Source organism: Chiloscyllium plagiosum, unplaced genomic scaffold (assembly GCF_004010195.1).
Source record: "Chiloscyllium plagiosum isolate BGI_BamShark_2017 unplaced genomic scaffold, ASM401019v2 scaf_11088, whole genome shotgun sequence".
NCBI lineage: Eukaryota > Metazoa > Chordata > Chondrichthyes > Orectolobiformes > Hemiscylliidae > Chiloscyllium > Chiloscyllium plagiosum.
Window position 1 is genome coordinate 1 of NW_025211830.1, and position 25,000 is coordinate 25,000.

At 41.4% G+C, this 25,000-nt stretch overlaps 1 protein-coding gene across 1 annotated transcript; it reads right to left on the minus strand.

The window, feature by feature from the left end:
* Positions 1–5,401: 5,401 nt before the first annotated feature.
* On the minus strand, positions 5,402–12,639 carry LOC122547143 (RNA-binding protein EWS-like). Its single transcript, XM_043685729.1, has 5 exons — positions 12,310–12,639; positions 9,382–9,418; positions 7,396–7,447; positions 7,155–7,278; positions 5,402–5,604 (listed from the first exon to the last, which is right to left on the minus strand). Exons 1-5 carry the CDS (start codon positions 12,320–12,322, stop codon positions 5,402–5,404), a joined length of 429 nt encoding a protein of 142 aa, XP_043541664.1. The 5' UTR covers positions 12,323–12,639.
* Positions 12,640–25,000: the final 12,361 nt, after the last annotated feature.

Genomic DNA, 25,000 nt, shown 5'->3' on the forward strand with positions numbered 1-25,000 from the left:
CACGAACACAAGAACAAGAACACAACCATTGTGTTATAGAAGAAATACTTGTACAAATATAGTCAAGGATTAATTACATTTAGGTAGAAGAAATTAATTTGATTCAATTCTGCTTAGGGGAGAGGCTCAAAATCAAGTTGCTGTCGAGAGGAGCACGATATTTAATACATCCATAGAAAACCTACAATGTCAGGCCATATTTGGAGTATTGTGCAGCTTGGGGGCCCATATCTCAGCATGGACATACTGGCTCTGCAGCATGTTTAGAGGAGGCTCACGAGAATGGTCCCAGGAACAAAGAGCTTAACATACAAGGCACCAAAGGGCTTGGCCTTAAGAGTAAGGGAAAACCTTTTAGAACAGGCAAGGAGAAACTTCTTCAGTCAGTCAGTCAGTGGTGAATCTATGGCCAGATCATGATTATATTTAAGACTAAGATGGTTGGTTTGGAGTACCGAGTATTACAGGGAGAAAGTGGTAGAATGGGGTTGAGGAACTTATCAGGGTGGGGAAAATGACGTCTGCGAATGCTGGAGATCAGATTGAGAGTGTATTGCTGGAAAAGCACAGCAGGCCAGGCAGCATCCAAGGAGCAGGAATAAAACTAAAATAAACTACAATAAAATAATCGACGCTTCAGGCTAGAGCTCTTCATCAGCAATTCCTGATAAAGGGCTCTGGCCCGAAACGTCAATTTTTCCTGCACCTCGGATGCTGTCTGACCTGCTGTGCTTTTCCAGCACACCACAATTTGAGAAACCGATCAGCCATAATTGAAATGGCAGAGCAGACTCGATGGGCTGAATAGCCTAATTTCTGCTGCTATGCCTCTGGTCTGTGTGGTAACAGGCCATTCGGCTCAGTGACTCTACACAGACCTTAGGAAGAGCATCCCACTCAGACTCACTCCTCTACTCTATCCCTGTAAACCTGCATTTCCCATGGCTAATCCACCTCACCCACATATCCAGAGATGCCATGGGAATTTAGCACTGCCAATTCACCTAACTTGCGCATCTTTGGACTGTGCGAGGAAGCCAGAGGACCTGATGGAAACCCACACAGACACGGGGAGAATATGCAAACTCCACACAGAGCTTACTGAGGGTAGAATTAATCAGAGGCACTATGGACGCAGCAGTGCTAACCAGTGAGCCATCATGCTGCCCAGCAAATACCTGAAGATGTATGAATGAAGACTGGGTTTGATTTCATGATTTCCCAACCTAACTACCAAATTCTAGAAATGGATTCAATAACAAAGGGACCAAATCTGTTTATGGGGCTGCAGGGATAGCCAGATGCCTCCCTGTCGCCAGAGTCAAGATCTGGCTCGCTGTTGAATTTTGATGGGAACATGGATACAAAAATGTACCAATCATTTGTGGTGGGGGAGGAACGAGAGGAGAAGGGAGAGGGAGAGAAAAGAGATCCGCTAATGCTCATTTTACAAAGGTAGGAAAGCATCGAAATCCCAATTGCTCCTGGTGCCACAGCCTATAATACAGGCACAAGTAGCACAGGTAAATGCTGGAATGATTCAGTAGGGAAGACTTTTAGAACCAGCTTCTAGAAACAGGACCATTCAGACCTTAACTGGACCAGGACCAATAAATATTCTCTTGAAAAAGGCTAGTCAAAATAGTGACCTTGTAGCCAATGGATTTTGATGTCTATCAGACTCATCAAATGTCTTTCTTGAAATAGTGACCTGGTGTGCCTTACATGTGACTCCAGATCTAGAACAACGTGGTTGTCTTTTAACAGCCCTTAAATGGCATAGCAAGCCACAGCTGTGTAAAATGATTGGAAGGTTTCAGAAAGGAACAAAATCAGATAGATCATAACTTGACCGTCACTCATGGAAAGATGGCTGAAAGATACCCTAAACATCATCGCTAGACATAGCTTGTTCCACCAGTAAATCTGTATTCAGTCAGGAAGGGAGTTGCTCTGGTAATGCTCAAGACTGGGGTCAGTGAAATCTCATGTGACGAAGTTCACAATGTGCAAGAAAGCCTTCTGATTACCATACCCATGAGCTAATGAAACAGCACTTTCCATGCTGAAAAACGTAGAAATAGCAGCAGCTGACAATAGTACAGAAAGTATTCTTGGTGGTAGACAAACATCCAACGCAAAGCGTTGCAGTGGCATCGCTATTGAGAGCTAGAATTCTAAATTCTAAAACAGTCGGAAGAAAAATGACTTGACTGCATCTTCAACAATCCACCTGTTGCAGATTTGCTAATCATGACATTAGGATGCATTACTGCCAGACACAAAGACGCAATCTTCCACAGAGTGGAGACCCTACATTGTCCCCACCTTCCACCCCACCAACTTCCATATACATTGCATCATCCTTCACCGCTACCTACAAATGGACACTACTTGACTTGCTGTGCTTTTCCAGCACCACATTCTAGACCCTACATTGTGGTTCCACCACTGCACTCGAGACTTCAAACACATGTAAGCAACTTAAATCTGGAAAACCATGGTTGCTAGCCAGAATGATATTCCATCAACATCAATAACTTCACGCTCTGGAACATCCTCACTCCAAGCTGGGGAATCAACCTTCATTTGTTCAATGTGTACAGGGCATGCCAGGAGCATTAACAGGTGTACCTAAAAATTAGATGTCAACCGAGAGAAACAACAAGACAGAACTACTTGCATGCTAGACAACAGAAACAGCATACAACAGAAGACAATAAGCAATCTCATCATCAATAGATAGGTGAAGGGAATGCTGGATGGCTACAGAAATTGAGAATTTGGTAAAGAGGAACCATTTGTCAGGTATAGACAGGTTAGATCGAGTAAATCCTTGGACAAGTATAAGGCAGTAGAGTATACTTAAGAGGGAAATCAGGAGGGCAAAAAGGGGACATGAGAAGGCTCTGGCAAATAGGGTTAAGGAGAATCCAAACGGTTTTTACAAGTACATTAAGGACAAATGGGTAGCTTGGGAGAGAATAGGGCCCCTCAAAGATCAGCAAGGCGGCCTGTGTGTGGAGCTGCAGAAGATGGGGGAAAAATACTAAATGAGCATTTTGCATCAGTATTTACTGTGGAAAAGGATATGGAAGATATAGACTGTAGGGAAATAGATGGTGTCACCTTGAAAAACGTCCATATTACAGAGGAGGAAGTGCTGGATGTCTTGAAACACATAAGGTGGATAAATCCCCAGGACATGATCAGCTGTACCCTAGAACTCTGTGGGAAGCAATTGCTGAGCCCCTTGCTGAGGTATTAGTATAATCAATAGTCACAGGTGAGGTGCCGGAAGACTGGAGGTTGGCTAATGTGGTGCCGCTGTTTAAGAAGGGTGGTAAGGACAAGCCAGGGAATTATAGACCGGTCAACCTGACATCAGTGGTGGGCACGTTGTTGAAGGGAATCACGAGGGACAGAATTTAAACGTATTTGGAAAGACACGGACTGATTAGGGATAGTCAACATTGCTTAGTGAGTGGGAAATCATGTCTTACAAACTTGATTGAGTTTTTTGAAGTAGTAACAAAGATGATTAAGGGGGGCAGAGTTGTGGACATGTTTTATATGGACATCAGTAAGGTGTTGGACAAGGTTCCCATGACACTGGTTAGCAAGGTTAGATCTCATGGAATACAGAGAACTAGCCATTTGGTTACAGAACGGGCCGAAAGGTAGAAGACAGAAAGGTGGTGGAGGCTGCTTTTCAGACTGGAGGCCTGTGACCAGAGTACCACAAGGATCAGTGCTGGTTTCACTACTTTTCGTCATTTTATATAAATGATTTGGACGTAAACGGAGACGGTATAGTTAGATGACACCTGCAACTGGAGATGTAGCAGACAACAAACAAGGTTACCTCAGAGTACAAAGGGATTGTGATCCGATGGGCCGAGGAGTGGCAGAGGAAGTTTAATTTAGATAAATGCGAGGTGTTGCATTTTGGCAACACTTAATGGTAAGGACCTCAGGAGTGTTGCTGAACGAAGAGCTTGGAGTGCAGGTTCATTGCTTCTTGAAGGTAGAATCGCAGGTAGATAGGATAGTGAAGGCAGCAATTGGTATGTTTTCCTTCATTGGTCAGACCACTATCCGAGACTTGAAAAGGTTCCGAAAAAGATTTAGAAGGATGTTGCCAAGTTGGAATATGTGAGGTAAAGGGAGAGGGCCGAGGGATGACCTTATAGAGGTGTGTGGTGGTGGTGTCCAGAACTAGAGGGTATAGGTTTAGGGCGAGAGGGAAAAGATATAATAAAAATCTAACAGACATCACATCCATCCTAGGACAAGCCAAACAAAGACACGCATGAGAATTCCTAGAATCATGGCATTTCAACCGGACCTCTATCAACAAGCAGAGTTAGACCGCATCTACCACCCCCTGAGAAAAGGAGCAGGAAGTGACTTCACCACAGGAAATGACATCACCAGCCCAAATAAACCCAAACATAAATAGAAAGCAAGACCTTTCAACATTGCTTTGCCTGAGGTCCACTGAAGATATAACCTAGTAGGGTAACAAATGAACCTTCCAGCTCAGCAAGCAAACCTACATCCATTCCTTTACTATCACTGCATCAAAATCGACAACTGCCTTCCAGGAATTGATTTTCCCTGCAGCTTGAGGGCTGTAGTAGTCAAGGCAACAGCTCACCACCACCCTAGGTAATAAATGCTGGCCTAACCAGCCAACACCTACGTAAAATGAATAAATTAAGGAAAAACAGAAATGCCTATTTTCACAGACTCAAAAGGTAGGTCAAGATCGACTGTGACATAATGGAGATTATATTAAACTGTATGCAATCAGTGCACAACTAGGGCACTGCATGCATCCTTGGTCACTGCATGAGCGAAAGGACACAGCCAACTTTTAGTAGGTCACTAGATGGAAAAGATATCTAAACATACAGGAAAGATCGGACAGACCAGAAACACATGCTTTCAAAACAAAAACCTGGAGGCTGAAGGGTGATTTAATTCAAATTTGTAATGGGAATTACAGAGTAGATTGGAAGGACTTAGCACTTACAATCAAGGCCAAGACATAGATTAGAAAAAGAATACAAGGGGAGCTGAAGCAAACGGAGAATTGATGAGGCATTTGAAAATCATTCCAAAAGGATGGTAGAAACCTCATTTACAAATTCTTTGATGCACACTTTGAAGTGCTTATAACCTATAGATATACAAACCAAAAATTAAGTGAAACCTAAGGTTAAACTGGATTACTGGTTTGGCTCAGCAGACATGGACTGAATTGCAATTATATGCGAAACAAGGGTGTAGAAATAGAATTTAAATTGATGCCACTTCAATTACAACCAGTTGCATAGCATCTTTTTCTGAAGTGCTGAAATTTTAAATGAAATTTACCATTTCCTGTCCCTTTCTATCAGTGTAAACCAAGATATACATACCTGGTAGGTGCAACGGTCGTAGCTGTGTGTTGCCCATATGCAGCATAAGTAGGTTGCTGACCGTAGGTCGGTTGCTGCCCGTACGTAGCTTGAGGAGTAGCGGCACTCTCATATCCAGTTGTGCTGTAAGCCTGCACAGGTTGGCTATAAGCCTGGGGGGCAATTGGTGCACTATAACCTATTGAAAAAGAAAAGCAAACAGTGAAACTATTTTCTTCCCTATGTTTTACACAAGTGTAATGAATAAAATGTCACTTCACTTTAGGCTGGTTGATGCTATTTATTGTCCAATGGTGTTAAATAAAGCAGGTAAGTGCATTGCAATTTGAAACTAGTACTGTATATACCAGTTAATATGCAGACAAAACCCTTTCCTCTAATCTGAAAATATTTGCAATTATATTGTGCCCTCAACTACAGCCTGAGGAAGAACATAATTCAAGCCAAAGAGCATGAATGAAACATTTTTAAAAGCATTGGGGAAAAAAGATGATCTTGAAAGGATAGTGATAGCAGAGCAGTGAAAGGACATGCATATGAACCTGAAGTCAGAAACATCTAGTTTGGAAGGGTTCTAAATTTTAAGCTTGAAAAGGGATCTTCTAGTTAGTCACTGTTTAAGGCTGTTGTTTCCCCAACTGCTGGCAGCATTTCAGTATCACTCCCCAGTTTTCTCTTGTCCAGTACATCACATTTGATTTGATAGTAAAAATTGGCTGCCAGCAAAGGGTACTCCCCAACATCACATGCGTACTTCAGATTATTAGAGTGGGAGATCTGGAAACAAAAGTCAGTCAATTCAGCTCCACCCTGAAGGATACCGAATAACTCAAGGCAGATTATTGCCTGCATGACCAACATGAATTGCCAGATGTCTTGGGTCAGAAATTCTAACTAATGAGGATGCCAAAATTTATTCAGAATAATGGTAGAAACGGGTAGAGCATAAACAGTTCCACTCCAGACACATCTATCCTCCACTTTCGCTTCGGCCAGCCCCAAGAAAGATGTTAACTCCCCTTAAGCCAACTTAGGTTAATCAGAACTGTTCTGATGATAAAATACTCAATGTGAAACCCTCTTTTCATTGGGCTATCTATTGCCCAGAAATGTTCTGCACTTTCCATATTAGAGGGTTGCATTGCTTTAGAACCAGTTAACCTACGTTGCAATGCAGCAAGTAAACATAACCTGAGCAAGAACAGTAGCCAGAAGTCAAACGGTAAACTGGACAGCATTTCAGGTCTGTCAGTTTGCCTGTTTGGGGCTGCTTTCTTCATAAAGACGACGAATGATAGATTATAATTTTCAAACTTGAAAATGTTCAAATAGGATGAGTGACTAAAGTCCCTGTTGCAATTTTAGTGAATTATAAACCTCTAATGTTGTGCAATTTATTTTCTCTTGTAACATTATGTAACATTAAGTCCAGTGAAAACACTGACCATGCATGCCAAAAAATGATAGCTTACAATGAAGTTTAAATAATTTAATGTAAAGCTGTGACATGACAAAAACTTAGCACAAATCATGCAACAATGACCAGGCACTCTAACCTGCACTTGTCCCTTCTACCCAAGAAAGCACAACAGACAGTGGGGGCAGGGGAAAAAAAATACAGGTTCAGAATATCATAAATATCCCTTCCATCTAAGGAAGCACAGACAGAAGTAATCAAGTGCAAAAACAACTAAACTAGTGTAATAAAGACACAGATTAAACTCTTACCAGTTTGAGGCTGCCCATATGCAGTAGCATATGCTGTCTGTCCATAAGCTGCAGTCGTTTGCGCTTGAGTATATGTTGTATCAGTGGGTTGGGTATAAGTTCCATAACTCGGCTGCGCATATGCCTAGTTGCAAGTGTTTAAAGAAACAACTTCATGTTAGGCCAGCATGGAGACAAATACACAAATTTGCCACTACTACACATTCATAGGATTGTAAAGTAACTTTTTTTAAAGGCTTACTTGGGTTGTCTGTCCATATGCTTGAGCAGGCTGCGCAGCATAGCTTCCATACCTGTTCATAATAATAAAGAAAGTCTGTACAAATATTTAACGTTATGAGACAAATTAACTACCTACCCTGATTTAACATAAAATTACCTGAAGAATTCAAGGAATAGGAAGCAATGAACTAGAGTTGGCCATTCAGCCTACAACATCCATCCCACCAGTCATTTAGATCGTGACTGATATGTAGGGTGAGGGGAAGTGAAACACTAATTGATTTCTCTTCGCAGATGCTGCTAGACCTGTGGAACTTTTCCAGCAGTTTGTTTTCATTTCTGATTTACAGCATCTGCAGCTGTTTAAGTAAATAAAATCAGTGTTCAAATAGAGATTATTTCTCAGCTTGAAAGCGCAGTAGTCCCAAACCCATTCAAATTCCCCTAACAAGAAGTCAGGTCAAAGAAACATGCAACCTATTTTTAAAAAAGTATCCAAAAACTGAATGCTAAAGGCCTCACATGCAGGCTAACTACTTAATGCATTTCCAGTGTCTAAATTTCTGTTGAAATATCACCACAGGTCTCCTGCATACAAAGCTATATGGGCCATGTAGCCCCACATTTAATTTTTTGATATCAAATCAGCAATTGGTCTTTCCACCCTATGGCTAGAAAATGAAAGGCAAGCATTAAACCAAGTACAACATCCGCTAGGAAGTGTATCAAACAAGTTAGTGAAGGATCAGGTCAGGCTCTCTCCGGTTCAATTTATTCTACAGTTATGTCAAACAACATTCAGCTTAACCCCTGAAGAAACAATGGAAACCTGGAACCATTTAGAAACTTGGGTGAGGAGAGGAGAGAAGAGAGAAAAAAAGACAGAGACAAAAGAAAACGAGGGTAGGAGATGATGTGTTGGCTTTCCATGTAAAATATGAACTTGGAATAAAATGACGTTTTCCACATGTTGTTATCCTACCCTTCCTTCCAACGTGCCAGCCAAATGCCATTTATTTACACACAAAAAAATCTCTAAAGGCGACATCCTCCGATCTCTACAAAGTTCTGAAGTAAATTGACAGCTTTAAAAAGGTACAGAAAACAAAATAATAAACTTTCTACTTTTCAAAAATGTAGAAAACAATACATGCTATGAACTTCTCTACATGCTCATGAATCAATAACTTTAAATGCCACTAAATTGTTTCAATCACTGCCAGCAAATGAACTGCAAGAGAGTTTTGCATCCCAACACATACCATCATCGCTGACAGCACCGCACCTATTCTCCAAAGCACCCCCAAGACCCAGACCATTATGAATGGCTGCAAGCACCACCTCTTGCACCTCTAGGTGGCGCAAAGTATGCACATGCACAAGAGGTGCCAAATGTCATTTTGATGGGACAGATAGCAGCAGCTAGTCTCAAATTGTGGCGCCAGAGGTTCTGTACAATCTTGAACTTGGCCTGAAATCACAAAGCTAAAGTGACAGTCAGATTTAGCAGATTTTAAAAGGTGCCTACAATAGTAAAGCCCGGCAGTGGCACTGTTCCTGCAACTGAGTACAGATAACCTGAAGCAGACAATGAGCATCAACCAGTTTGGGAAAACAGGTGAATCCGTCTGAACAGCACTGTGAAGTCAGTGCATGTGCTGACATTGCCTGTGGCTCATTTCAGACAGTTGACAACTTGGCTGTCTACTGATGGCATTTTGGAAATCAGTTTATGAAAACCTAAACCAGGACACAAAAGATATTATGCACAATTGTTTTTTTTTGCACCTCCATAACACGAGGAGCATTTTGAGCAATTTCATTAGTCTTTTGGTTTACATTCATTCATGGAACGAAGTACCAAAATATAGTTAATGGGAAAAGATATTGGCACTAAATTATGCATGGTTAAAGTGTGTGGACTAAGTACAATTCCCTTAAAATAAATCAATTTTACTAGAAAATGTATAAACATTGGACAGATATTTGATTTTATCACACTTACCCTTGCTGAGCTGCAGCTTGAGTGTAGGTACTGTAATCTATAAAAAGAAAGGATTTATTTCCTCAACTAATTAAGTTGATTCAAGTAGGTTTCAATTTTACAAAACAGAGATAAAAAAATCTAGTAACATGTTTGCATCAGATCCATATGAAATATTTACTTCAACACTAAAAAGGTAAGATTCCTCAAAATGCTAATAAACATCTTGACGTGGTTGTGATTCTTATTCAACTTCTAGACAATGACAGAGCACAAGAACAATTGTGATTCTTAATGTCCTTTCACACCTTTCTAGAAAGAAAAGATTACTTAGGTTATGAAAACAAAACACCTCAAAGCTTTTGAAGTAATACAATCTATATGCGTTTTGGCATACTTTTGGAGTTACTGCAATACAATCTAAACAAAATGGTGCCAGAATGACAGAATAGTTGACTCAAAAGATAGTGGCATTTTGGACCAAAGAGGACATCATGGGGACGGTTATAATTTTGAATTAATACACAACCATGTCAAGAGGTTAAAGCTTAAAAGGCCAAATACAAGCATACAGATCTCTGGAATTGATGTTTCCGTAAAAACTTTGTTTGCCACTGCATTAGTCTCTGAATCAATCCAAACCATGAACGTGTTGTTCAGTTGCTTAGTTATATAAAATGGCTACATTTACCAAGTTTGAAATGTCAAGCCAAAAACTACCAGCTGCTCGTTTATATCAAGTTCCATTACCAAAAATTTCTCAATTATATATTTGTAGATCGAATCCACAAGTGCGCATATTTACAGGCAATTCAATGTTACAAGAAAATGGTCAGCCAAAAATAGAAATCCATTCTGTACTACACTATTATAATAAATTTTAGCTCCAAATCAACTGCTCTGTAAATGTAATTTCAAGTGCTACGTTTGTACTTGTTAGCACTTTCTTCCACATCACAGGGAAAGTCAAGGCACACAAAAGCTAGTAAGCATAGAAACTTATATCAAAATCCTCTCCATATCCTTCAGGAATGGCTATATTTGTAATGAGATGCAATTGTAAGCCTACGGACAACTCCTCCTTCCTCAACTTCATCAGTTGGAATATCAGCATCTTCAGCTTTTCACGGAAAATTCATATTTCCAGCAAACACAGTTTACTGTGATAGATCTCATCTTAATTTTGGACCCCCTCCAGAAGGTTAAAACTGGATACACTACATGTGACTTTTATTGAAGTTTTTCTAACTTTTACCTCTAGGATGAGAAATTGCCATCCACAGGTCCACTAAAGCTTTAATTGTGATAATTCCTCATTGATTGAATAATTACAACCTAAATAGTTTAAGGAGCAGTTTAAATAGTTGAATACTATTTAACCAAATAATTTCACAGTAACAGTTCAAAGTCTATTTTTCCTTTTCCATATGAACAGCCAACCCGCAGTTCCTTTCTATCTAAGAGTGAAATCCCAAGTAGAACAAGCATCAATATAAAAGCTTCCATTTTCTTCAGTTAATTAAGTTAATTGATCAACATTATAAACTCATGGAGCATACCATAGCTCACACAGGCTGGGCCTCAAATTTAAAATAGGTCTCCGCAAACGATACGGATCAAAAAGGCCCCATTTCAGTGTGCAAGATGAAAATACACCAATTTCGATCTCTACTGAGCTGTTTTACGTAGGTTTTATTCAGTAATAAATATACAAGTTTGACTTCTTACACCAGATTCCAGATATGAATAAAATATACTACACAAGATTTAAAATTTAGACGGTCACACAATGGACAGCGATTTTCAATAGCAGTGAAAGATATTGAAGAGGCCGACGAAAGCCACCCCATGTTCTTTTTCCGGAAGCATGCAAACGTTGGGCTCCGACTAAAATCATTAAGACATCGTTAGAGAATTTATGATTAACCTTTGGTATACTACCAAAGGCAAAACATTTGGACAGAAATATCAAAGTCTTGCTGCACCCAAAATTACAGAATCAACTTAAACGGTCCGACACGCGGTTCCCCACAGTATCAAACAAACAAAAAGGAATTTCAGAGCGTGTGCGAGACTCCATTTTGGCACGGCGCCAACACATTCAAAATATCTAAAACCGAACGACACTGAAATAAAGAGCCGATCGACCCCTAGCAAGTTTTGCGCAATTTTAGTGGGGGGGGGGGCACGCCCTTTAAAAAGTTGCAAATCCCCAAATGGTGCGCCGTGTCTTAAGAAACCAAACCAGTTAATCACAGCAGATTCGAAAGTATATATACGCTGAGCTGCATCCCTACGGAAGGTATTTGTTGCGACGCGTTGGTACGAAATGATCGGCAGCCTCCTGTCCCCTCCCCTCCCCCACAAGCTGACTAGGCCTCGACGCTAACGGACTGCCAGGAAAGGGATGCACTTCCGCCCCGTCTCCGGCGGCGAATACTCCGCCTCGGCGTCTCCCAAGGGCGAGGGAGCGTGGCGGCCGGACAACACTGGCGGAGCGGGCCCAGGCGCTCGTCGTCGGCCTTCACACGTCGACCCCCGGGGGCTTTGTGGCGCAGCTGAGTTCCTGCCCGGGGGGGCGGGGGCGCTCTCACACACATCGAGGCCCCAACGGCCACCGCAAGGCCGGCCGGCGCCTCCTCTTTTCCCCCGAAAACCGACACACACACAAAAAAAAACAACTCCCGACACGCGGTATGGGGGCCTGACGCCTGAACTCCCTTGTTTTTCTTTAATAACCTCCCCGATGGTATCGGGGGGGGGAGGGGTGGGGGAAAAGGAAAATCTCGATGTAATCGCCGGTAACCAGCAGCACTTTCCAAAACATTAAAAAGACATCGGTGGAGGCTGGGGCGTTCAAAAGAACCGTTATGGCCCGGTGCGGGTAGCCGGTGGTGCGACCTGAGCGCCTTTAAATCCGATCCTAACAGTTAAGAGACTCCTTCTTACCCGTCGACGCCATCTTCACCGACCTCTGACTGCCGACAAATGCGCCTGCGCGGAGCCTCGCCGGACTCGACCACTTAATTTGGCGCCTTGCGCAACTCGCGCCGGAAATATTTTAATTTTCAAAAAAAAAGTCCCCGACTCCGATCACAGCGATCCTTGTCCGAGTTCTCAAACGGTTTTCCAGGGATGACAGACTGACGCCGCCCTTCCCTCTTCGTTGTACAGAATTGTTAAAACGAAATAAAAACCAACGATTGCGGAGGGGAGGGGACCCGTCGTCGGCCTTCAACTCGCCGATTCGGGGCCGAGGCTTTATGTTTAATGGCCGCCTCCACGTCCCGCTATTTAAAGAGAGGGCGGCGGCGCACTGACGCGCCCGGCGTAACCCTGTAAACCGTTCGGCTAGAACAATGGAGGGAATGTGGGGCCTCGTTGATGGTTCCGGGCCGGTCGCGATGGAAACGCGGCCATTTCGCCTCAGCCGTCGCTGTTGCCGCCGCCATGATGTCGACGTCCAATCCCCGCTTCTCGTCCCTTTCGATTCTCTTCGCCATTCCGCAAGCATTCTGTCCTCCCTCACCGGCTTGAAAACGAGCTGAAATAAACGCGCCGCCCTCACTTTCGTAGCGCCCCGTGGCTTTCACGGAGGGTTTTATAATCAGATCCATCATAACGTGGCTGTAAGGCTCCCCCCCCGCCACCGTTGAGTCCGTTATGGGGTGTATCTCAGGGGTGTGGTGGGCCAGTGTCTGGGTGTCTCCGCCCCGGTAAAGATCCAGCGAAGGGCAACGCCGTGATCGGGCACGGAGTAAGAAGCTCTTCGGAGGAAACTCCGCTCTCTATCCCGCCCGAAATCCTCCTCATCCCCCATCATCATTATGCCGCGGCAGCAATAAAGCGAGACCGTTTCCTCTTCGAACGCCGGCCGGGGAGTAGGGTTGGGATGGGGGGTTGCGGCGACTGGCTACGGGCCGGCCTCGGAGCGGCCCGGGTGCCGAGCGCCAGCGCCGCCTTCCTCGCCCTCGTCCTCCTCTTGTGGCTGAGTGGGCCCGAGGAGGCCTTTACCCTGACAGTCAGCTCGGTGCTCTCTCACCGCCAAGGTAAGTGCCTCACCCACCCCCTAACAGATTAGCAAATTTACTGGAGATCTAAATGGTGGAGCTAAATACGAGATAACCTGCAGGCGAACTACACCTGACCTCAGATTTGACGACAGGGTTGGGCTCAAAATTCAAAATATATTGGGACGAACATTTGGATAAAAATAATGTGCATAGGTATGGGGGGAAAATAGGTGATTGGTATTCAAAATGGTGCTCATTTGATGAGCTGGTGCAGGCACGATGGGTCGAATGGTCTCCGTCTACGCTGTATCATTTCGGTGATTGTGAAATTCATCCCAGTTTAGATGTTAAAAGAAGGACTGGGGAAGTTTATTTCCGTCATCATTTATATGCAGAAATAGAGTTTTACAGCCAAAATTGGAATAGTGCTGGAAAAGCACAGCAGGTCAGGCAGCATCCAGAATCCACAGCAGGATTCCTGATGAAGGGCATTTGCCCGGAACGTGGATTTTCCTGCACCTCCAATGCTGCCTGACCTGCTGTGCTTTTCCAGCACTATTCCAATTTTGGCTGTAAAACTCTATTTCTGCATATAAATGATGACTGAAATAAACTTCCCCATTCCTTCTTTTAACATCTAAACTGGGATGAATTTCACAGCATGATGAAAAGCACAGCAGGTCAGGCAGCATCCAGAATCCACAGCAGGATTCCTGATGAAGGGCATTTGCCTGGAACGTGGATTTTCCTGCTCCTCCAATGCTGCCTGACCTGCTGTGCTTTTCGACCACTAATCTTGACTCTAATCTGACATCTGCAGTACCCACTTTGGCATTAGAGTTTTACAGCGTAGCAGAGGCCCTTTGGCCCATTGTATTCGTATCAGTCGTCAGAGACCTATCTGCTATAGTCCTGATTCTCAGCACTTGAGGCTGTAGGCTGTGACATTTCAAGTGTTCATCTAAATTCATCTTAAATGTTGCCATTACTGCCCTTTCAGGCAGAAAGTTCCAGATACTCATTACCTCTGGGTGATAAAATCTTCGTTCCAGCCCCTTGCCTTAAATATGTGAATTTGTATTAAGGGAAAAATATATTCCTATTAATTTGCATTTGTGCCCTTCATAATATGAATACTTCTGTCAGGTCCTGTATCAGCCTTCTCCATTCCGAGGAAAGTAACGCAAACTATGTGATCGCCCTTCATAGCTGAAATGTGCTAACCTGGGCAACATCTGTTGAATTTGCTCTGGTGCAATCACATCCTCCTTTATAGTATTAGATTAGATTACTTACCATGTGGAAACAGGCCCTTCGGCCTAACAAGTCCACACTGACCCTCCGAAGAGCAACCCATCCAGACCCATTTCCCTACATCTAACACTATGGGCAATTTTTTTTAGCATGGCCAATTCACCTAACCTGCACATCTTTGGACTGTGGGAGGAAACTGGAGCACCCGGAAGAAACCCACGCAGACACTGGGAGAACGTGCAAACTCCACACAAACAGTTGCCCGAGGTGGGAATTGAATCCTGGTCTCTGGCACTGTGAAGCAGTCGTGCTAAACACTGTGCCACCGTGCTGCCCATAAACAATCTGGACACTATTCCAGCTGTGGTCTAACCTGCATCGAAAACAGCTCCATCATAATCTCCTAGCTGTTGTATTCACGACCTTGACTAATAAGGGCAAGTGTCCAAAGTGCCTTCTGAACTATACTTTCCACCTATACTGTTGCATTCAAGGATCTATGTACATGTATACCAAGATCCCTACTATTCACCATGTACTCTCTTGCCTTGTTCATTAAACCCTATCTCCAACTATTCTATCCATCTGATGAGCCTGTCTATATCTTTCTGCAGCCTAACATTTTTGTCCTCGCTATTTACAGCATCTTTTTCTGTTACCTGCAAACTGATTAAATCACCAACATCCATGTCTAAATCATTAATGTACACTACAAACAGCAAGGCACTTAGTAGCAAACTAACCTGCAATATGCCACTGGACAAGACATCTAGTTATAAGAACAACCTTCAGTCAGCACCTTGTGCTTTTGCCACTGAGCCACTTTGAATTTGTGCAGGATTTGGAGAATTTATTAAATCTTGAATATTAGGAATAGAGACATTTACCGAGCAAGTTCTTTTATATCCAGGAAAGCCTAAATCAACACAATGCTTATTATCTTTCCCATAATACAGTGGCTCATTTGACGTGTATTCACAGATCTATGGTAGTTAAACTTTTATCAGATTCCCTGTGTTAATATTGTATAAGGATGAAAATGGTTTACATTTATTTGGACTAAGGATGTTTAAAACACAAATGTGTCTATGGCACTACTTTACAGAGCAACTTGAACTAATTCATAAATTCTGAGTAAAACTTGTCAATGGAAAATATCCACAGATGCCTTGACTCCTCAGTATTTTCTGCATTTTGTATTTCTGTTTCAGATTTCCAAATGCAGCAGTATTTTTTCACTGATATAAGTTAACCCCACATTCTCTGCTTTTGCCTTTAGAATGCCTTGATATTCCAAAGAAATGCAGATTAAAAACTTTGGGCATATTATCAATTTGGCTGAGTGGCAGCACTCTGATCTCCAAGTAAGGAAGTTGCAACTTTAACCTCCACATTTTCACTTTCTAGGCTGACAATTCAGTGGAGTGTTAAGTGATCACCGCATTGTTGGAAATGTTAATTTTTGAGTGAGACTTTTCAGCTGGAGGGAAAAGATCTCGTAGTGAAAACGCACAGTTGTTTTCCCAGTGTAGTAATCAATGTTTACTCTTCAGCAAAAAAAACCTAATTGTAGGTGTTGAATCATAGGGTACAAATTGGTGCATGAGCTCATATAACAAAGAAGCAAAGGCAGCAAAAGCAGAGGCTTTGCTTACAATGTTCAATCCTCTTTGAATATAGGAGTACTTCTTGAGAACTATTAATGCGATATCTCTATTCAAGAAAGGGGAGAAAGACAATCCAGAGCATACAGGCCATGGCAAGTCAACCTAACATTGGTGGTGGTGATGTTATTGAAAACCGTTATAAGAACAACAATCTTTTTATTAGCAAATGTATGATTTAATCAGCCAATTTGGATTTGTGAGTGGGAAATCTTGCCTGAATAATTATTCAAAGAATATAATAATGTTAGAGAAGTTTTTTGGAAAGTTGTTATAAGGCTGGTGGGAGGCACTGTAACTGCTAGCTTTTGGTACCCATTAGAAAATGTAGAGTTTATGATTTTAGCATGCACTGTTGAAGAAGTGTTGGCAAGTCCCTGAAGTGTATCTTATAATATATTAATCATGCATTTTATGTGAAGGGATTGAATGATAGCAAATGGAGTGCCAATTAAGCAGCCTGCTTTGGTCTGTGTGCACTGGAACTTCTTGAGTATTGTTGGAGCTGCCCCCATCCAGGCAAGTGGAGAATATTCTACCTCGTTCTTGACCTGTGTCTATTGGATGATGAAGAGACGTGGGGAGACTGGCAAGTTACTTGCTGCAATTACCCAATACCAAACCAGGTTTTGTGGCCCGAGCATGATTATAGTAGTGCAGCAGATGTGTATTTGGATTTTGGAATGCATTTGGTAAAGTTGGAAGCCCATAAGCCCTTGGAATTAAGCAGAAAGTACAGATATAAATTGGCTCAGTGACAAAAAACAATGGATGTGAATTTTTTAAGAATGAGGTGGCTTGTAAAGATGTATCTTAAAGGTCTTTTGGACCTATTACTCTTTGCAATTGGATCCATTTATTCTCAAATGCAGGGGGCAGCTTTGAGGTTTGCAGACAATACATAAGGAGAGTTGAAAACATTATCATGACAGACATAATAGTGAAATAAACAGACTTTTGGCAGGGGGAGTTCAATGCAGAAAAGTATAAAATGATGTTGTGATGAGAGGTTATGTGTAAAGTCTTTACAGTATAACATTTAAAATAGTGGCATATGAATGGATTACTTTGTGAAGGCTTTTTTAAAAAAAATGAGTACTAACTAGGTAAGGCAGTCATTCCAGAACATTGATCTAACCCAGTGTGTTTCAGAAGACAGAGCCCTGTGCAGTGTTAATGGGAGATTAGTTTGGTGGTTTATGACTGGTGGGGTAAACATTAAAGACAATTATCTTTGTTTTGATTCAGGGTAATTGTAAATAATTTTATCTTAGAAAACCTAGAGATCGAAAGCTTTTAGGGTAGTTTGGAAGAGACCTGATTAGGGTAGGAAGCAAATACAGTCTATCTTCAAGAATAGTATTGGATAGTTCAGGGAAAACATTTTTATTTTAGTATAAAAAAAGTTCAGTTTGTTCCATTTTCAGCCCAGGAATTTGTTTAGAAATCTGCAGGTTATTACAACCTGACAAAGTCTAAGCTCTCAGTTTCATGAATATGTGTGTAAGAAGACTTCAGTCCACAGGAAAGATCTGGGAAGAATCACTTAACTTGAACTGAAATATTTGATATAGTGATGTCATTTTTTTTCAGATAGTGTCAGGAAATGGGATAACATTTTATTTTGCTATGTATTTTAAAACCTTTAACATTCTATTCTGTATTTAGATTTCTTTTGTTTTGTACAATAAACTTCTGTTGTTAAAGAAACTTTGCAACTATGTTCCAGTTAATTAAAGTGAAGTTGCCATAGTTCCATAGGACTGCTCTCTTATTAGAGAGAGATGACTGGTAGTCAGTTTAACCTGAGGGTCATCATCACACCTCTGGCAAAAGGTGAGGTTGAGAAGCGAGGATCTTCATGGTGACTTCAGCTAATATAGGAGTTCAACCTGCACTGTTGGCATCACTGTTTTGCGAACCAGCCGTCCACCCAACTGAGCTAACCAAACCAGAGTATATCCACTAAGTTAATAAAGAGTTCTGTTTAAAAAGATCTGTTGAGCAAGATTTCATTCTGGGGTCTGATTTGTCCAGTAGTATCATCATCTAGGATAATAACAATACACTTTGGAAATACATGAGTGAAAAGAATAATATAGTTTAAATGACACGATTTTCAGAATTGGAGGTAAACACCAAGATCTAAGTGTCTATATACAGTAATCCTTAAAAGTAGTAGTTCAATTGACAGGCTGGTTTAAAAGAATACATGTAGCTTACTTGGATGTATAATTAAAGGAATAGCCTGTGAAAAAGAAGTAGGGACATTATGCTAGAATTTTTACCAATCACTAGTTAGGTCTTTGCAAGACCTGGATATGATGCTTGACAGACAACATGAAACACAAGAGATCTGAAAATGTAGGATGATCTAAATTAGATTTTCAGGATGACTAGATGTTTCCATAGAGGAAAAAGTCCATGACTCAACAATTAAAGGTGATAGATTTAAACTGAATGGGGCGAAGAGGGGGGGGGGGGAGTGGAGAAGAGGGGAGGTATGAAGTTTTCTTTCCATTCAGAGTTGTCAGTATCTGGAATGCTCAACCTTGGTGGGTGTTGGAAGCTGATTCCATAAATAAATATACATATAACAGTACTGGACGATGAATAACTGACAGGATTATGGAGAGAAAAAGACGTATGGGCTAAAAGTGACTGCTCTCGCAAGGATTGGTCAAATGGCCTCCTGTGTTGTAAGATTCTATGGTCCAACTGACTACATCTGACAAAGAATAAATGAGCAACAAGGTACTTACAGAAGTTCTGAAGATGTAAATGTCTTCTATAAGTGCAAATTGTTTCACTGCCGGTGTAGATAAATTCAGCAGCAAATTTGTGCAGAACAAAGTTGCAAAACCAGTAAGTTAATTAGCAGTTCCTTCTTTGTGGTGTTGGTTGGTGAAGTTGATTAGGAGAACTTCCTTCTGTTTTACTGTAGAAACATTTGCTCCATTTTTAATGGATATATGTTAAATGGCAAGATAAAGCCTCACTAGTGAGCAGTGAGAGGCTCACTTGCACGTATTAACATCTTATTATTACTTAATCTCATCTCATTAATATGTAGTTTTCAATTTTGCTATCTCCCAAATAGAAACTAGTTGATGAAAATTCCCAATGTGAAAGTATGACCTGGTGATTCAAGCTTGCTGCTTGCTCCTCCAGACCTCCATCTTGGATATTAGTCACCAATGTCTTAAAACATGCCTCATGAACAATAACTGTACATGTCCCAAGTGCACAGATCTTGGCATCCAACATGTACCAGCCTCACCGCATCATAATGGCACGCCTCCAGTGCATTTGGAATACAATTCTACACTTCAATACTCTGCTTTGGAGCACACCAACACCTCTCATTGTAATACTGCAATGACACTTTGTGGGAGAAAGTGAGGACTGCAGATGCTGGAGACCAGAGTTGAAAAATGTGGTGCTGGAAAAACACAGGAGGCCAGGCAGCATCCGAGGAGCAGGCGAAACGACGTTTCGGGCATAAGCCCTTCTTCAGGAATACTTTGTGTCCAAGGATGGGCACCCAATCAGCTGATGATGAAATGTAAAGCTATGTTAACAATGATGTGTTTAGAGTGACGTGTCACCTGTGCCACCTATGTGCCCATCAAGATCTTGTCTTTCTCAGCCAATAAACCTCAATGCATTCCCAGGATCTGCAATTGAAATGGAAGGAACCTGACCTACAGTGGAACCAGTTTGCCCCTTTCGGTCAGGTGACTGTATGAAGGAGATTGACATGCTGCATGTATCCTGCCCAGCGGCAGGTGCATCCTTTTCAGCTTTTCTTCCCTCTGTGCTGAGTATGGCAGACAGGCTAATGGTGGAAGACTATACCACGTCTGGAGTGTCCTGAGACGAGACCTTTGGGGTCTTTATGAAATTTCCTCTCTGGGTGGGTACCTGGCATCACTTTGCCGCCTTGTAAGAAAGGGGCACTTGGATTGAGGTCAAGGTCTCACGTCCCCTGTTGCCTAGCTGTTGGTGCTGAGCATTAGTGGCTAAAGCGCTTTTAATGCAGATTTGTGCTCATATACAGAAATCTATGAGAATGCTTGATATGATTCTCAATTGCAGCTGCCAACCTGTTTATGGAGGCAAGCAGATGTGCACATGCCAGAGATAACAGGGTCATAATAGGTATTGCTGCAACTTGTGCCAAGTCGCTAAGAGCCCCTGACAAACCTGCCTGCTACTTCTGTGTATTTGTGCATTTCAAAGTCTTAATTTACTGACACTATAGTTCCTCTCCATCATGGGGTTGAGCAGGTGATTGATCCTTGTGCCAGCGACTTATGGTATTTCTTTCTCGATCTGCTGTGAGACATGGCAGTGATGTGCTCATCAGCAGGTGCTTACAAATCTAATGTAGCAATTGATCAAATTGGGGGGTGCTGGAAGGTGCAAAAAGCAGCCTTGCTGGTGCATTCTCAGAGGCATTCATGCTGCCCCACCTCTCGGTTGCAGAGACTGTGCTGATGCCACTAGTGCCTGTTGGAGGCAAAAAACTAAAGTTGGAAGTTCTGGCATGTTAACACATTCACAGTGGAGTTAATGTGAGAATAGCATAGCAGTAGAGTGTTTAGAATAAAGCAAATGCTTCTTGCTTGCCAAGGCATGGGGATTTGGGCATCTCCACAGGTCAGGTCTGGTCTTGCTCTTCACTGACAAGGACTGAGTACCTCTTTCTATAGGAGGTGAATGCCAGGCAGCCCAATTATGGACCAAAATTATTCTGGAGTAAGGCAAAGGAGGGGTTGAGTGAGAAGAAAGTGCAGGTGGGGGGAAGGTGGTGAGGTTCTGAGTGAGTGAATAGGCAGCATTAGTAGTGTGGGGATTGGGTGTGTGAGAATGAGTAAGGGAAATGCAAGTCTTCAGGAGATGAGAACTTTCAGGAGGAAAGATAAAATATAATCATGGAGGGGGATTTTGAACATTTAAAAAAGTTTCAAAAAATGAATCATTATATACATTATCTACTGAATAGTGTTCAGATTCGGTGACTTTTAATTTATTACAGTACAAGTCTTAACTTGAAATCTTGTGGTGCAATCCTTCCATTCAGTCAGTGTATGTTCAAAAGTATTTCTAATAAGTTACTTCTCTTTATTGGGATCATAAAAGCGCCTGATGATGTTAAACTATACTGAATACAACCAAAAAAATAATTCATTGGAAGCACTCTTGTCAGGTGATCATTATCAAGGACACGCTGAAATATTGAAACACTGTATTAAACCAGTTTCCAAGTAACAGTCACAAATATATATATTTTTAAATCCAGCAATATTGGAAAGCAGATCAGGATAGATTTTGATTCTAGACAATATTGGACTTCACTGCATGTTTAAGTGGCAAGCTGTCCTTCTAAAATGTCAGAAAATGAACACTTATAAATTGGAAGAATTAGAAGTAACCAAATTAATCATTAGATAGATAAGTTTTGCAAAACTAAACATCTGAAGGTGATAGTGAGAAACCTGAGGCAGAGGAAGTTCCAGATAGTAGGGCTGAGACACTTGAAGCTACTGCTAATTGTGTAGAGAGGAGGACGATCTCCTGGAAACACTGGGTTTGGCACAAGACGCTAAACGTGTACGTTATTGAGCTGAGATGGGAAGGGTTTATAGATGACAGTAGGAAGAAAACAAAATCTTAGAAAGCGTAGAAGAGGATCAGGCAGTTTACAGATGGTGGATTGTTAATGACTTAAATAAGAAATGTTAGTAGAAATACAAGCTCAATGAATGGTTCTCTGATTGACACCGAAGTAAATATTGCCAATCAAAGCTATACTAAATCAAACCAAAGGAAACTGAATAAATACAATCAAGATATTTGTTACTTGTGTTCACAATACATTCTAATCTCTCCGGTCCTAAAAATTGAACGAGTAATCACCCATACAACTTTGTGCAATCTGTATTAAAAGGCTAGTCAAAAATTAATTAATAGTCTGCATATTTAAAGTGAAATTATTTTAAAAACTTTTTTCCACGTTGTATCAAGGTGAAAAGGTGCCAGTTATTAAGATAGTAAAGCAAATCATAGAAATAAAGGTATTAATAAAACTCAGTCTTACTGAAAATCTTTTATTGAGAACAATTCAAATTTAAACTGGGAACATGATCATACAATATCCAAGTGATAAGTATTTGGACCTCCATTTTCTGTCTGCAGAGATGAAATTATTCATTCAATGAAACATAAGTTTTTTAAAAAATCATTCATGGGATGAGGTTTTGCTGACTTGGCCAGCATTTATTGCCTATCCCTAATTGCTCAGAGGGCAGTTAAGAGTCAACCATATTGCTGTTGGTCTGGAGTTACATGTACGCCAGACCAGATAAAGGACATTAATGAATCAGGTGGGTTTTTCTCAACAATTGGCACTGGACCCATGGTTCTGGATTAGTGGTGCTGGAAGAGCACAGCAGTTCAGGCAGCATCCAAGGAGCAGCGAAATCGACGTTTTGGGCAAAAGCCCTGATGAAGGTTCAAGAAGCTGAGTGGCCTCCTCCTACTTCTAGTTCTTATGTTCTCCAATTCATTTTCCATGGCAAATGCCTCAGTTAATCTCTCAGCCCCCTTTGGACCCCTTACATTCCTGATGAAAAGCTTATACTCAAAACGTTGACTCTCCTGTTCCTCGGATACAGCCTGACCAGCTGTGCTTTTTCAGCATGTTTTGACTTTGATCTCCAGTATCTGCAGTCCTCACTTTCTCCTTGGATGCTGCCTGAACTGCTGTGCTCTTCCAACACAATTAATCCAGATTTTGGTTCCAGCATCTACAGTCATTGTTTTTACCTCACTGGACCCGTGGTAGTCATTAGATTCTTAATTCCAGAATTTTACTGAATTCAAGTTCCACCATCTGCCATGGCGGTATTCAAACCCAGGACCCAAACATCATCTGGGTCTCTGGATGCCCAACAATAATGTCAGTAGGCAGTCAGCTCCCCTTGAGAGAAATAGGAGAAATTATATTATTTTATTCTGAGTCAGCTAAGATGCACTTAAACCAAATAAGACATCCCATAATCTCATTTCTGAATGGACAAATATAAATTACCAAAAAGCTCCTAAACTGTTCATCGAAGGTGGATTTAAAATAAATTTTCATTCATGATTGAAGCACCAATTAATTAAAACACAAAAAAAATCAGTATGCACTACCTATATCCCATTGTGTGTTTGGTATTTTCAAAAGCAAACATTCACAATAGCTGAGTACATCCTGGAAAGCCAATTCTATCCGAATTTTGCAACAGCATCTTGTCTTTACATAGTTCCTTTCACTTCATAAAATATCTTAAGGCACTTCACAGGAGTGCCGTCAAACAAAATTTGGCACTGAGCCACATAAGATTAGTAACTTTGGGACAGATGGTCAAAAGCTTAGAAGTAGGTTTTACTAAAGTAAAGCACTTACTTTAAATGCAGCAAATAGAGTCACAAGAAGCTACAATAGTAGCATTATCAAATAACATTTGATACAGACATATAAAGATGTTAGGAGAGGTGACCAAAGGCTTTGCCAAAGATTCAGGTTTTAAGATGAAACAAATAGGCCGGAGATCTGAAACAAACAAAAATAGAAATTGCAGGTAAAACAGACTGGGTTCAGTTCTGAAGAAGGGTCACTGGATTTGAAATGTTAAGGAGAAAGTGAGGACTGCAGATACTGGAGATCAAAGTCAAAACGTGTGGCGCTGAAAAAGCGCAGCTGGTCCGAGGAACAGGAGAGTCAACGTTTCGAGTATAAGATTTTCATCAGGAATGTAAGGGTTCCAAAGGGGGCTGAGAGATTAACTGAGGCATTTGCCATGGAAAAAGAATTGGAGAACATAAGAACTAGAAGTAGGAGGAGGCCACTCAGCTTCTTGACCAAGACTGATCACATGGCCTCAATGCTACTTTCCTGCCAACTCAATAACCCTTGAGCCCATTACTAATTTAATATCTTTAAAACTGCAGATACTGTAAATCAGAAACAAAAACAAGTTGCTGGAAAAACTCAGCAGGTCTGGCAGCATCTGTGAAGTTAACATTTCGGGAGTCATATCTACAATGGCTGATTCTACAGATTTCACAAATTTGGGGCTATCTTGCAACTTCTTGCCAGAATGAAGATCAATTTTCTCCTTCAGCTCGGTAAACTTGCAGGTGACATGGGCAGTATGACAATCAAGTACTGGGACATAACCAGCACTAATTTGTCCAGGGTGGTTCAGGATAATAACCTAAAGAAATAATCAGAATATGGATTGAAAAACATTAACTCTGCTTTCTCTGCACAGATGCTGCCAGACCTGCTGAGATTCTCCAGAAATTGCTGTTTTTGTTTCAGATTTTCAGCATTTGCAGTTCTTTGTTTTTTTTTTCCCCACCTTTCATGACCTGTATGTTCCAGATCATCCCAAACTTTGCTGCCTTGATCCTGACTCGGAGATGCTGTCAGACATTTTTGTTACCCATTTTTTAAAAACTTAATTTTCTCACCCTACAGGACCCCCTCCAGATAATTCCTTTATCCAGGAGAAGAAGGGGACTTTGTGTTCCTATCCATGAGCAATGCTATTTTTAACCAGTGGTCAGGAATTGTGTTTAGATGATTGCATCATGCATTGCATCAGATTTTTATTCCCTTTTTGTGGGGAGATGTTTGAACATTCAACTCCCTGT

Bases quoted from the DNA above. Each gene is read 5' to 3' on its own strand.
- LOC122547143 (XM_043685729.1), bottom strand. The intron at 7,448-9,381 runs GTAAGTGTGATA...TATTATGAACAG, and splicing joins CAAGCTGCAGCTCAGCAAGG to GTATGGAAGCTATGCTGCGC. The intron at 5,605-7,154 runs GTAAGAGTTTAA...CTTTTTCAATAG, and splicing joins ATATGGGCAGCCTCAAACTG to GTTATAGTGCACCAATTGCC.